The sequence below is a fragment of the Colletotrichum paranaense genome (genome assembly GCF_030867605.1).
Source record: "Colletotrichum paranaense strain IMI 384185 chromosome Unknown Scaffold_8.1, whole genome shotgun sequence".
NCBI classification, from domain to species: domain Eukaryota; kingdom Fungi; phylum Ascomycota; class Sordariomycetes; order Glomerellales; family Glomerellaceae; genus Colletotrichum; species Colletotrichum paranaense.
In genome coordinates this window covers 2,012,021-2,024,583 of record NW_026848966.1, presented here as the reverse complement: position 1 = coordinate 2,024,583, position 12,563 = coordinate 2,012,021, and the positions used below count along the sequence as shown (strand labels likewise).

General features: G+C 53.0%; 3 protein-coding genes across 3 annotated transcripts; 2 read left to right on the top strand and 1 right to left on the bottom strand.

Moving 5' to 3' along the window:
- Positions 1–639: 639 nt before the first annotated feature.
- Positions 640–1,628, top strand: CPAR01_10504 (uncharacterized protein; the record flags this gene model as incomplete). Its single annotated transcript, XM_060494764.1, has 3 exons — positions 640–748; positions 915–1,445; positions 1,516–1,628. The coding sequence occupies 3 exons, from the start codon at positions 640–642 to the stop codon at positions 1,626–1,628; spliced, it is 753 nt and encodes a 250-aa protein (XP_060346946.1).
- Positions 1,629–4,310: 2,682 nt separating this feature from the next.
- CPAR01_10503 (V-type proton ATPase proteolipid subunit 2) lies at positions 4,311–5,167 on the bottom strand (the record flags this gene model as incomplete). Its single annotated transcript, XM_060494763.1, has 6 exons — positions 4,311–4,353; positions 4,407–4,577; positions 4,636–4,751; positions 4,841–4,890; positions 4,975–5,005; positions 5,117–5,167. 6 exons carry the CDS (start codon positions 5,165–5,167, stop codon positions 4,311–4,313), a joined length of 462 nt encoding a protein of 153 aa, XP_060346945.1.
- A 2,627-nt stretch (positions 5,168–7,794) lies between these two features.
- CPAR01_10502 (CNH domain-containing protein) lies at positions 7,795–11,543 on the top strand (the record flags this gene model as incomplete). The annotated part of the gene is made up of 2 exons (XM_060494762.1): positions 7,795–11,403; positions 11,454–11,543. 2 exons carry the CDS (start codon positions 7,795–7,797, stop codon positions 11,541–11,543), a joined length of 3,699 nt encoding a protein of 1,232 aa, XP_060346944.1.
- Between the last annotated feature and the right edge of the window lie 1,020 nt (positions 11,544–12,563).

Below are 12,563 nucleotides of genomic sequence, written 5' to 3'. Positions count from 1 at the left end.
TCTGGAGCACAGGGTAGCAGTTCTCGACCCTTGAGGCCACTGCAGTCTACGGATACACAAAGATACATTCGCACGAGAGGCTCACAACTACGCTACCGCTGCGCCAAGCTCCAACCTTCCACACACCCACCCTCCATCACGCAAACTACGCACCAAGGGCACCCACCTTTCGGGCAGAGGCATCCCAGTTCCCGCCGGCTCGGACTGGACTGCAGCCATCGCTGGGCTGCTTTATCCGTAGGCGGCGTCCACCTTGTCTCTCTCGCTTCGAGCGTGACCGACTTATTATTCCTCTCCCCTGACCTACTTGTCTTAGAACTTGGGTCTCGGAAACCGTCATACACATCCTACACGCTCGTTTCTCAACCTGCCCAGGATTCTGGCCATCTTCCTCTGCGCAAGTTAGAGTCGCACAGCAATACACCCTGGCCAGAGATCTTCGCTTGACCTGCCTGCTACGTTGATCCTCGGGCTGCGCTTGCGCAGTTAGTTTTGAAAGGCCCGGATCTCCCTCCGCAACCAGATGGTCAACATTTATCCTTCCACTCTCCGCACTTTACCTTCGACCGGTTACTCTTGAACTCTGGAAGTTTTGCCCACCGTTTTACGCTCTATTTCACCAAGAAAACTTGCGACAAAATGGCCGCTGCCGTAGCTGAACACCCACGTTTCTTTCCTTCGCATCATGATGCGCTGAGCCACGATGATTTCGAAACAGCTTCGATCCGCTCTGCCGCGCCGTCTTATTGTAAGTTGACTCTTGTCACGAGCCATCCTTATGTGGGACGTTGGGATGGCTTCTTTGCTTTCGCACGGGACGCCATGCCGGCACCTGACATGCTCGAGCTTCACCGACAAAGACATGTCGCAGTATACCTCGAAATGGAAGTGGTCGAGCTAACACCAAACAATAGTCTCAGACGCGCCCTCTTACCACTCGATCGCTCCGCATCCCGAGCCTATTCCTCCTTACTCCCCGCCTATCAACAACAACAATGTGAACCGCACGGCCGCTGGCTCCACTCAACACCCAACGTCCCTGCTTCCTGCCGTCCCGGCCCCGAGCCGTTCCGGGAACTCGACGCCCCAACCCCACCGAACCACCGGCCTGCCCCCGATTCCTCCGGCGCCGCCCAGCGCAGCCCCACGACTCGATCAGTTCCGCATTCCCACGTGGTCAACGGTGCACACAAATCCGACGCTGAACAACGTCGCCCGAAGACGCATGAACCAAGGTGCCGATCCCGTTGCCCACCTCCGTCGCTTTATGTCTGAGCGAATGGCCGAGGAGGAGGCGGCCCAGCGAGCTCGGGACTTCCGACCGCTCGAGGACCCCTACTTGGTCGGCGAGGAGGCCGCTGCAAGTGCTCGCAGGGAGAGACTTGCACGCGAGTCTGGTGAGGATATTCTCTGGGACGAGGATCGCCGTTGGAACCGCTTTCTCGGTAAGTCTTGGTCTTTTCTCACTATCTGTTTCTTTCAGAGTGTAAACATGGCTCGCTAACATTCCGGCAGCGCAAATGCAAACTTGGGAGGACCGCGATCGCAGTAGTTGGAGAAATCTGCGTCAGCCTCCGCCAGCACAGCGCAAGAAGCTGACCCGCCGCCTTGCAGGGCGTCTTTGGTAGACCGCTTGACGCGACCACATTTTGATGCGCATATGACATGACTGAAAAACCAAGGGTTTGTCATGTATCTGGAAAAAGGAGTCTGTCGTTTTTTGCTCTCTCTCTCTCTTATCATTCATCCATCGGCGTCTCTGCATAGAGCATAGGGAAGCCGATGATTCCTCCTAGAAAGGAGATGATTTCCACTCAGGCATTTTCTGTTTTGGTTTTGGGTACAGGCCAAGGCATTTGAGCCTTGTTTTCTTTCTTTCACGACATTCGTCTTGCCTAAGGTCTTGATCCGGGCACGGTAGGGTAGATTTTCAACAATTTTCGGCATCGAACCCAGATTTCAGATGCATTCAAGGAAGGATTCGGGAAGGCCGAAGACATGCTGCCTACCTTAGCTTTATTGATTTTCTTCATATGGACAGTAGGAACATTTAGGCCTAGATTCCTGACATTCAGGATACACGGAACCAAATTGAAGAAGATATTTCATCTACGTCTGGAACCGTGCTACAGATGACTTGGTACTCCTTTGTGATGGTTTGTCTCTTGACTTTGATTACCAGGTGAAAACATTCATCCAGTCTCGCTTCCCTCGCGAGAATTCTCACACGAGCCTAGTTTAATTTCCATAAGACAAATGAAGCGCTCACGCTTGGAGGATACACTATCTAAGAGTTGGTAAAAGGCCGTTCTTGCGAGAAGACGGTTGAGTTTGTGCCCCGCGTCATGGTGACTATTCTAAGTGCGAAAGATATACATGTGGCTTAACACAATGTCTCTTGAGCCGGCTTGCTTCTATTCCCTGCGGTCAAATCTCCTGGAACCAGCTCTCAATCCCACGCTGTATTCTGATTGTCCGGCGAGGGGCAACTGGATCTCTGATTTACTCACAGCCCGAGTTGAGAACTTTGCCGCTTCGTCGGGACAGTGAAGCCGTCCAAGTTAATAAGGTGGCACTAGTTGGTTCTAGACAGGAGGTGGAGGAAAGTTGTGAGATGTTGATACTCAAGTCTTTCCAAGAACACATAAATGCTGTCTAGGTACCATCACTCCAATCGCGATTCTTGGTGTGAATAAAAGAAGGAAACCCTCCCAAACCTGTCAGCTTTACAAGACCTCGGCGCTTTTGCAAGTCTGACGAACGGAACATGAGTAAGCGCCTCCTGATCGTCGACGAGGTCTACGAGGATGTATCGAAGCCTACAACGCAACAGCGGTCATTCACTCGGCGGTAACGTATAAAAAAGATGGTTCAAGGTCGTCAATGTGCCCGAACACGCAGGTCAAAATCCATTTTTCTCAAGAGTATCTTGAGCACCAAGCGAGATCCCGACAAGAGTTATAATTCATCGACATGCGTGTTGGACACACATCGACGCTTTCCTGCCGAATTATCAAGACCACGCGGAATACACCCGGTCCATTCGTCCAGGCCCTCCCATACCCCCTAAGAGCACGACCGCGTGTTACGTACCTCGCGTATATTCAACCCATTTCCTCCACCAGAATACACAACAAGAGACCCCCAGACCCTCCATATACCCCCTGGAATCCATTCTTGTCACCAAACAGCAGGCGCCCCCCTCGGGGGGTCAGGTCAAAATTGGCTGGGTGGTGGAGTGGTTCGAGTCCACAAACAGCCTAATCGGTGAAGGCTTAGAGGTCCCGTGTTCGAGTCCCAGCATGTGTACCTAGAGATGTAGCCCCCGTTCGCCACCGGAAGGGGGGGGGGGGTAATCTTTTGCTATTATGGTCAATCAAGTCTTCTTCTTTGGTATTGGCTCTCGGTGTTTACGATGGTCAGAGAAGTAAGCTGCGATCTGTGTCCTCTGGCTAGATGAGGAAGTCGCGGGCGATGACACTGGTAACGGGCTTTACTTGTTGGCACTCACTATTGTTGTTGTCGCAAATTTTGGGCCTTCGCTGGGAAGGTCCGTCAAGGCACGAAGGGATAACTAAAGCAAGACCTTTCGCGAGAGATGATGCTTTAAAAGTCTCTCGGTCACTATTGCACAACATTCCCATTTACACGCCGAGCCCACTGTCGAGCTCACGATCATAGCCAGGGGAATAAGCTGAGAGTCGGTATGATATCAAGCTGAGGCTGCGATACGAGGTCGATTATGCTAGACCTCGAGAGCTTTGTGTTGCACAGAGTTTCTCTGCTGGGGAAGTAGTGTAGAGACAGTTGCCGACGTTGATACCATACTGCACATGGCTTTCCCACGGGAGCTTTGGGGTGACGGAACAATAGGAATTCATGCCTCCTTCTCATCATAATGCCGAGCTACGTTGCTGCTCGGTCTATACCAGACAGCCGAACTCCATGCACTTACTCGCGGCTCCACCACAGATTGGTCTGGCACATATGCCACTCATCACAGACGACGGAAGCAAGTTGCGTTCGAAAAAATTCAAAGATACTGAACCCGGATGCCTATCATACCTTCCACAGCTCCCGAGACCATCTTCTAGCCCATCATACATAAAATCTACACGAGGGTCCTATTGTAACGCCGTGCCATATGCTGGTTTGGTCCAGAAACCACCCGTACACCTTCTCTTTTGATGTTTCTTCAACCTGACGTCCGGCGGTTTCCTGGCTTAATGTACAGTTTGTTTCGTTGAAGGGTGGTGTTAAGTTGTAGTAGATTATCGCCGTTTGGTTTATTCGGGGAATTCGGTAGCTTCTTAGCCCTTGGACTTGGTGTTCAGGATAAGAGCGACGATGAGTCTACGCTGGTCAGCATCTATTCACCTGGCATCATCTATAACCATGTGACATACCCGTAAAGACCCAAGACTTCGCCGAAAATAAGAATGAGGACCATGCCGACGAAGATGCGTGATTGCTCCATGTACGAGCGCACGCCCTTGTCGCCGACGATACCAATCGTGTAACCAGCCGCAAGGCCAGTGAAGCCAACGGAGAGACCGCAGGCAAGGTGCATGAAACCGCTATTCTCGAGTCAGCATACAGGATTTTGTTGTAATCGTATGTTTTGTTGCTACTAACTTGAACAAACTGTAGTTGCTTCCAGCACCGGGAGGGACCAAATCTTGGGCGATGAGGACCGAGATAACCAAAGAGTAAACAGCAATGATACCGGACATGACGACGGGAATCAGACACTGCTGCAGTGTTAGCAGACGCTTTTCTACCGGGGTGTAATATTCTATTGGCATGCCTTCATAATGAGGTCGGGTCTGAAAGTTCCGACACCAGCAATACCGATTCCTGACTTGGCGGTACCATATGCGGCGCCGATGCCTGTCGAGGAGAGTCTGTTTAGTACATTGTCCATTTATCGTCGCGTCGGGTAAAAGCACAGCTATGCTTGCAGAGTGAACGTACATCCGAAAATCATGGCAGCCGCAATGCCGGCCTAGATTGAAGACATGTCAGCACAGGCTCGAAGGTAAATGCCGTAGCTGTCCGTAGCTTGCTGGAGTAACAGCTACTCGAGCAAGCAGAACGTCGGGGGGCGAGAGCTTACCATTCCGATGAACGGCGCGAACTTGGGGGCGAGGACAGAGTCTTCAGCCATGGTGGGCAAAATGGTGGTCGGACTCGATGCGGGGGGTGCGTGTTGATGGCCGACGGAGGGGGGAGGGATATGCGTGTCGAGGATCCCGCGATGTTGGCTTCCTGGATCCAGGACCTTGGAGCTTGGTGACGGTGACGAGGCCCAATCAGGACTGCACTGTGGACAGGCTGAGAAACCCGTGACTCGGCGCCATACCGGCCCGACACACCAGCCCCAGTTCAACGGTATTGTGGCTGGTGTTGCATCTGAAGACTGGAAGTGTGGCTGGGCGGGGTTGGCAGGAATGGAGACGGTGCTCGAGTGCGGCGCAGCGGCTGCAGCAGCGTTCTCCAGGTGGCCCGTGTCTGACGGGGGTCTGGAATCTCTGGTTTCCTCTTATCGATGCATACCTTAGCCTTATCGCGGCGCATCATCTGAGCAGCGGGTGGAATCCCTGGGCTTTTTGGCCAACTTTCACTTCCACCCCCTTCGACTGCAGGTCACAGCTCTATCTCATGTTTTTGGCGCATTTTGCGTTCTTCACTCACAGCCAAATGGGAGGGGCGGGACGTGCCTTGGCGTGATGAATACAATCAACCTTTTGTCGCGTCTCTTTAGCACTCGCAGGGAAGTGACTCTTCCGGTTGGACAAAGAGGGCAGGAGAGCTTCGAGGGACGTTGTTGATTCGAAGCCACCCCGAATGCCGACCGCAAAAAAGTCAAGCTGACCTCGAAACATGGGCGCATTGCAAACAAGAGACAGGCCGGGGGGCCTCGTTGTTGGCGTGCGGTTCTTGCATGAGGAAGCTCCATTTCTTCCCGGCAGTCACGCTGCCCACCTCACGCGGCGTTAAGACGGTCTCCAGTCTGGCCCCCCTGTTTCTAGCAAAGGTTCTTGAATAATGAAGAGTGCGCTATCACAAGTCAGACATTGTTATTCTTAGATTTTGACATCGCCAGACCGCATGTTAGAGGAATGCCCAGGCCAGGCGAATCGACGCCTTTTAATATTAGATGCAGAGAAGCAGGGCGCTGCGTCTAATTCACGGGCGGAAGGGAGACGATGGATCGGGCCAAGTCTCTCCCAAGTTCCAAGTCCACCTGTGCTGGCGTCTCGGTGGATCGTCCAGATTGCACGTTTTGGCGGTCGGCCGTCCTTTTTGACATTGACTGGTTTGATTGATCTACTGTCCTAGCACATTCGCGAGTTGTTGGCGTGCACCAGGCACGCCTCTTGCTCTCTCTGCGTGTATGTATTCCATACCGGATGGATCTGGGTAGCAGCAGCAGCAGCACCAACAGCAGCGAATGGAAAGGGATGGGCGCAAGTCGATCGCACAGCAGTTGTTGCCTTTGTAAGCGTGACCTTTTGTGGCACTTTCCTGGCCAAGCAAAAGAAGGGAAAAGAGAGAAACCCGCAGGCAGGATGCATCACTGTCCAACAGGCATACGCCGTCAGGTAGCATGACCGAAGGCAAGCAAGTAGGCAGGCAGAGAGTCAGGCCAGTATGTAGAACCTGGAATTACCTACTCCGTACCTAAGGCAAGATAGATGAAGAAAGTGAAAAAGGTACCTTACATGTGCACCTCCCGCAGGAGAAAACGGCGCATCCAAAAAAGTACTCGTCCCGACCCTGACTAAGGTAAGGCGCCCTCCACCGACGAATACTTACTGGAGAGTACGTACATAGTGAATGCTCTGGACACCAACAAGAGGTGGTTGGTCCCCTCCTAGCGGTATCCCGTCCATCTTCCATGCACCACCGTACCTATCCAGACGGTAGACCTTGGGCTGTCTGCCAGTTTTGGTGCCGTCCTATCAAACTATCCCCAGCTTTCGACGCCTGTCCCAACCAACCTGGAAGCAACCCCAGTCTCCAGTTCCCGACCCAGTTCTAGCCCAATGCCGATGACTTAGCACCAACGACGACCAGTGACCCAGCAGCACCCTCTTCCACCACTACCACCACCTCCTCCACCACGAACCACCACGGCCACCACCATCCTTCGACTTTTTGCCCGCAACATTTCCTAGCCGCCAGCAACAAGTTACTCAGCATTGCTATCGCCTGCCCGCAAGCACAACTGCGCTGCCTTACCTTACCCGACGCTCCTTTTCGCATCGTCTCGACATAAACAAAAGTTGCCAGATCTGCCGTGGCTCGGTTTCTTTTTCGTCGCCTTCCCTGTTTCCTTTCTTCTTCACCCCCCCCCCCCCCTTCGACAATCGCCCGGGTCAGGGCCGTGTGTCAAGTCATAGGCCCATAACGTCACCCGGCCCATCCTGGAAAGGGGACGCAGAACACCTAGAACGAAGGGGAAACGAATAGCAACCACCAAAAAAATCCTCCCCCACGCTGGCCACCGCCTCTCCGCCAAACTGACGACCGCCGCGTCGACATCTGCCTCTGATTTCGCCAATTGTGCCCTTTGAGCGGTTTGCGTGGTCCTGTGTCTCTTCGCCATAGTCGGCGGCCGTTGAGGCCTCACGTTGTTAGTACCACTCACTACACCTCTCTTTCCATCCTCTTGTACCACATTTTTCTCCACCTTGGCACACTCGCCATCTCTCCCCTTTAACCCAACCAACGACCAAAAGCTGATAAGGGCATTGTCGCCGACTTCCAGTTTCCTCCATCGAACCCATCATGTCCGACTACCGCGGCGACCCGAGGGGTCACTCGTCCAACTACCAGCGTGAAGCCGCCTACTCTAACATTTTCGGCGCCAATCCCCCGCCGGGACGTTCGCAGACAATGACCTCTTCTTCGATGCCTCCCCAGATGATGCCACAACAGCAGGGAGGAAGGACACAGACAATGTCATCTTCCATGTCGTCTATGCAGCGACAACCGCCCCCGAGGGTGCCTCCAGGCCAGTACATGGACCGCGACCCGGGCTCTCCGAGAGGTGCTCCTATGCAGCCAAATGGCTACCCGGCTCAACAACGCTCAGCGTCCGGCGGCTATCAAGTGCCCAACCCGCAAGCACAATACATGCAGCAACAACAGGCTCGCCGCCCTTACGGAGGACCTGCCGGGCCCATCCCCCAGCGTGATGGAAGGGGGCCGCCGCCGTCCCAAGGGCAGTACGGCCCACCAAGAACAGCAGCACAGCGATTTTACCAAGGAGCAGGAGGCGCGGCGCCAGCTATGAATAACGATTCATACCGCTCGCAGTCTCTTGCTTCCGCCCCGAGACCGAACATGTACCAGCCTTCCTCAAATGGATACGGCTCACAACCGAATCACCAGGCCCCGGCCAATGCTTTCCGCCATGCTCCGTACAATCCGAGCTCGTCTCGCACAACAGCACAAGGAAGGGTCGTTCCAGAACGCCAAGACGATCGAGCCATGTCAATGACTGGCTATCACCCGCAGGACCGCGATATGCACCAGTACCAGAATTCCCACCAGACTATGAGTGGCCGGGTCATTCCGAATAGAAGGGCGCCCGTGGAATTGCCGGCCACCAATGGAAGTTTCGGAGGAGGCTATACACCAGCGCCAGGGTCTCAGACCAGAACGATGAGCATGGCTTCTTCAATAACCGGTGACCCGAACAACCAGAGGACGATGTCGATGGCGTCTACGGTGGCACCAACGATCACGCCTTCAGAGAGCGACGCGACCCTGACGCATAGACCTTCTATGAGCAAGTCTATTGATGGTGAACGACCTCCAACTGGCAAAATTCGACCCCCCCTGGTTTATCCCGCACTGCTATCGCGAGTGGCCGACTGCTTCCGGCAAAAGATCATCACTGGCGACCGGACGAAGAACGAGCTTACGTATAAGAACGCCTTCAGTGGTGCCGAAGCTGTGGATGTCTTGTCGTACATTATTAGGACGACAGACAGGAATTTGGCGCTGCTGTTGGGACGAGCTCTGGATGCCCAAAAGTTCTTCCACGACGTCACCTACGAACATCGCTTGCGAGACTCCACGTCAGAAATGTACCAATTCCGAGAAACTCTGATGGAAGAAACGGAAGAGAGACCTGCGGTCGACGGTGTCTTTGTGCTCCTTTCCGAGTGTTACTCGCCGACTTGTACAAGAGATCAGCTCTGTTACTCCATTGCGTGCCCTCGCAGACTGGAGCAGGTATCTCGGCTGAACTTGAAGATCCAGCCTGGCCTGAAGAAGGAGTCTGAGAACGTCTCTAATGAAGATGATGTCGACCAAACCGATGAACAGAAGCTCTGGATCAACTCCGTTCCGAAGGAAGTGGCCGACAGCATCGGCGACAGGGAGAAGAAGAGGCAGGAAGTCATTTCAGAAATCTGCTACACCGAGAGAGACTTCGTGAAGGACTTGGAATATCTGCGCGACTTCTGGATTTTGCCTCTGCGCTCCAAGGCTTCTCCGATTCCTGCTAACAAGAGGGAGAAGGTTGTTAAGGCCATTTTCAGCAATATTGTCGATCACCCAAGTTTGCATGCTGTGAGCGCAAAATTCGCCAAGATGTTGACAGAGCGGCAACAGAAGAACCCGGTTGTTGGTGCTATTGGCGACATTTTCCTCGAGTGTGTACCTCAGTTCGAGCCATTTATTTGGTATGGTTCCAAGCAATTGGAGGCCAAGTTCGAATTTGAGAATGAACGATCCGCCAACCCCTACTTTGCCAAGTTTGTTGATGAGATTGAACGGCGAAAAGAGTCACGCAAGCTGGAACTCAATGGTTACCTCACCAAGCCGACGACTCGTTTGGCTCGTTACCCACTTTTGCTGGAAAACGTGCTCAAGTACACAGAGGACGGTAGCTCTGACAAGGAAGACATCCCCAAGGTGCTCAAGTTGATTCGCGACCTCTTGACGAGAGTCAACGCCGAGTCAGGAAAGGCCGAGAACAGATTCAACCTGAGGCGACTCCATGAGCAACTGCGCTTTCGGCCAAACGAGAGGGTGGATCTACGATTGACGGAGGAAGGCAGAGAGTTGGTATTCAAGAGTCAGTTGAAGAAGACACCGCAAGACGCGTCTGAGATCACTGCTTTTTTGTTCGACCACGCAGTCCTTCTGGTGAGAATCAAGCAGGCTGGCAAGGGCGAAGAAATCAAGGCATACAGGCGGCCGATCCCCTTGGAGCTGCTCGCTATCCGTGAAATGGAAGAGGTCATCCCAGGTTCCGGTGCCATGAAGCGATCTTCATCAAGCTTGCTTCCCGCCCTTCGAGCCAACACAAACGACAATAAGAAGAGCGAAGGCTGGCCGATCACATTCAGGCACTTGGGCAAAGCCGGGTACGAACTGACGCTCTACGCGTCTAACCAGGCTGCACGTAAGAAGTGGCTCGAGTTTATTGATAGCGCCCAGCAACGTTTGAGAGCCCGCGCCGACTTCTTCAACACAAGTGTAATCTCCACAGGCTTCTTTGTGGGCACAAACCAAGTCAACTGCGTTACGCCGTACGATGGTGGCCGCAAGTTGCTGTACGGCACGGACAATGGCATCTACCTTTCTGATCGCAAGAGCAGAGATGCGATGCCCAAGCGTGTCATTGAGACAACGAGCGTCACCCAGCTTGATGTTCTCGAGGAATATGGCCTCCTTCTGGTGCTATCTAATAAGGCGCTTTATTCGTACCCGCTTGGAGCATTGGATCCAAACGAACCTGCTCTCTCGAAGCGACCCAAGAAAATCCAGAGTCACTGCAACTTCTTCAAGACAGGCATCTGCCTCGGCAGACATCTTGTGTGCTGCGTTAAGTCCTCAGCTCTCTCGACTACAATAAAGGTGTATGAACCCAACGATGCTATGTCGAAGGGCAAGAAGCAAAAGGGCTTCGGCAAGATGTTTGCTGGACAAGACGAGCTCAAGCCGTTCAAGGAGTTCTACATTCCCACGGAATCATCGTCGGTACACTTCCTCAAGTCCAAGTTGTGTGTGGCATGTGCCCGTGGATTTGAGGTGGTTTCACTTGAGACTCTTGAGACGCAATCATTGCTCGACCAGGCAGACACGAGTCTCGACTTCGTTGCAAGAAAGGAGAATGTCAAGCCGATTCATATTGAGCGCCTCAACGGCGAGTTCCTCCTCAACTACTCCGAATTCTCGTTCTTCGTCAATCGTAATGGATGGCGCGCGAGACCTGAATGGCGGATCGACTGGGAGGGTACACCGGGAAGCTTCGCTCTTAGCTACCCGTGGATTCTGGCGTTCGAGCAGAACTTTATCGAGCTCAGGAACATTGAGAATGGTGCTGTGCATATTGTGCCGCACAAGAACATTCGGATGCTGCACAGCAGCACGCATGAGGTAATGCTTCCTGTCTCCCGCTTATCACGCACCTCACTAACAAATTACAGATTATCTTTGCGTATGAAGACGAGAAGGGAGAGGACGTTGTCGAAGCCATCGATTTTTGGAAGAGCAACAGGAGATCCGAAATCCCTTGATTTCACTCCACGAGTGAGCTGTTTCTCATCCGTCTTCCGAGGGGAAACATGTTTTAAAGATCGATACCAGAGTGATTTGACTCAAGAAATTCTTTTTCAGCCGTAGCCGTGGCAGCCTTTTGGCGATGGAGAGGGTTGCGCTCTACCTGTTGTGCGCCAATCTCCGGGGCCGACGGTGTCGGGGGTGATGTTTCATGTAGAAGGGGTGAAGGCAATCCTGCTTCGCCGTCGATACGTGGTTCTATTTGGCATTGTTGTTTCTACTTGGATGAGGATTCTTGTTCGACTGGGAAAGCAGCTCGTCCGCATGCAAAGGCTTGGATGTGGAAGGGCTTGCCAAGGGAGTAGGATAGGACTCGGGAGAGAAAGGATGAAGGGCGAGGATCTGAGGAGAGAAGGAGAGAGACAGGCGAGCGGCTGGCCGGAACAATTCGAAAGAAGTTGTTCCCATGCAAAAGATGCTTATGTATCGCGTGAACGTGAGGAACGTGAGGCGACGACGATGAAGGGTAGGAATAGGGGGCCATGGCGAGGGGGATTATCTTACGCATTGTCGTTTGAGCTTTGGGTCTGCGTTGCATACGGTGGTGCGTGGGCGGTTGGATTGATGTTAGAATCTTTGTAATTGCATGAGCGTGTTGGAGAATAAGATCCGGATGTTTACTGACATTGAATTTCTTCCTCCACTTGCGTGATGGGTAATGGCGTGTGTCCACATGCGATATCAAGTTTCGAGGAAGGAGAAGCCTCTTGTCCCGTCTGCCTTTGGAGAATCGAACATCATGCAGGAGGGATGTGATGTGGAAGTTACTCGATGGGAAGGAGAAAGGATGTATGGGCACCGCTCGACTGTTCTGAATTCTCATCTGAGGCAAGTGACAATATGGGAGGGCCTTCGAAGAGTCGGAGTATTTGGTGAGCTGCGCAGAGCCTCAGCTAAAGCTAGTTTGCGAATCATATTCTAGGGCGCTGGTATATAATGGGCGGTTAGGAATCACTTGCTGAATGCTGGCAAGACGA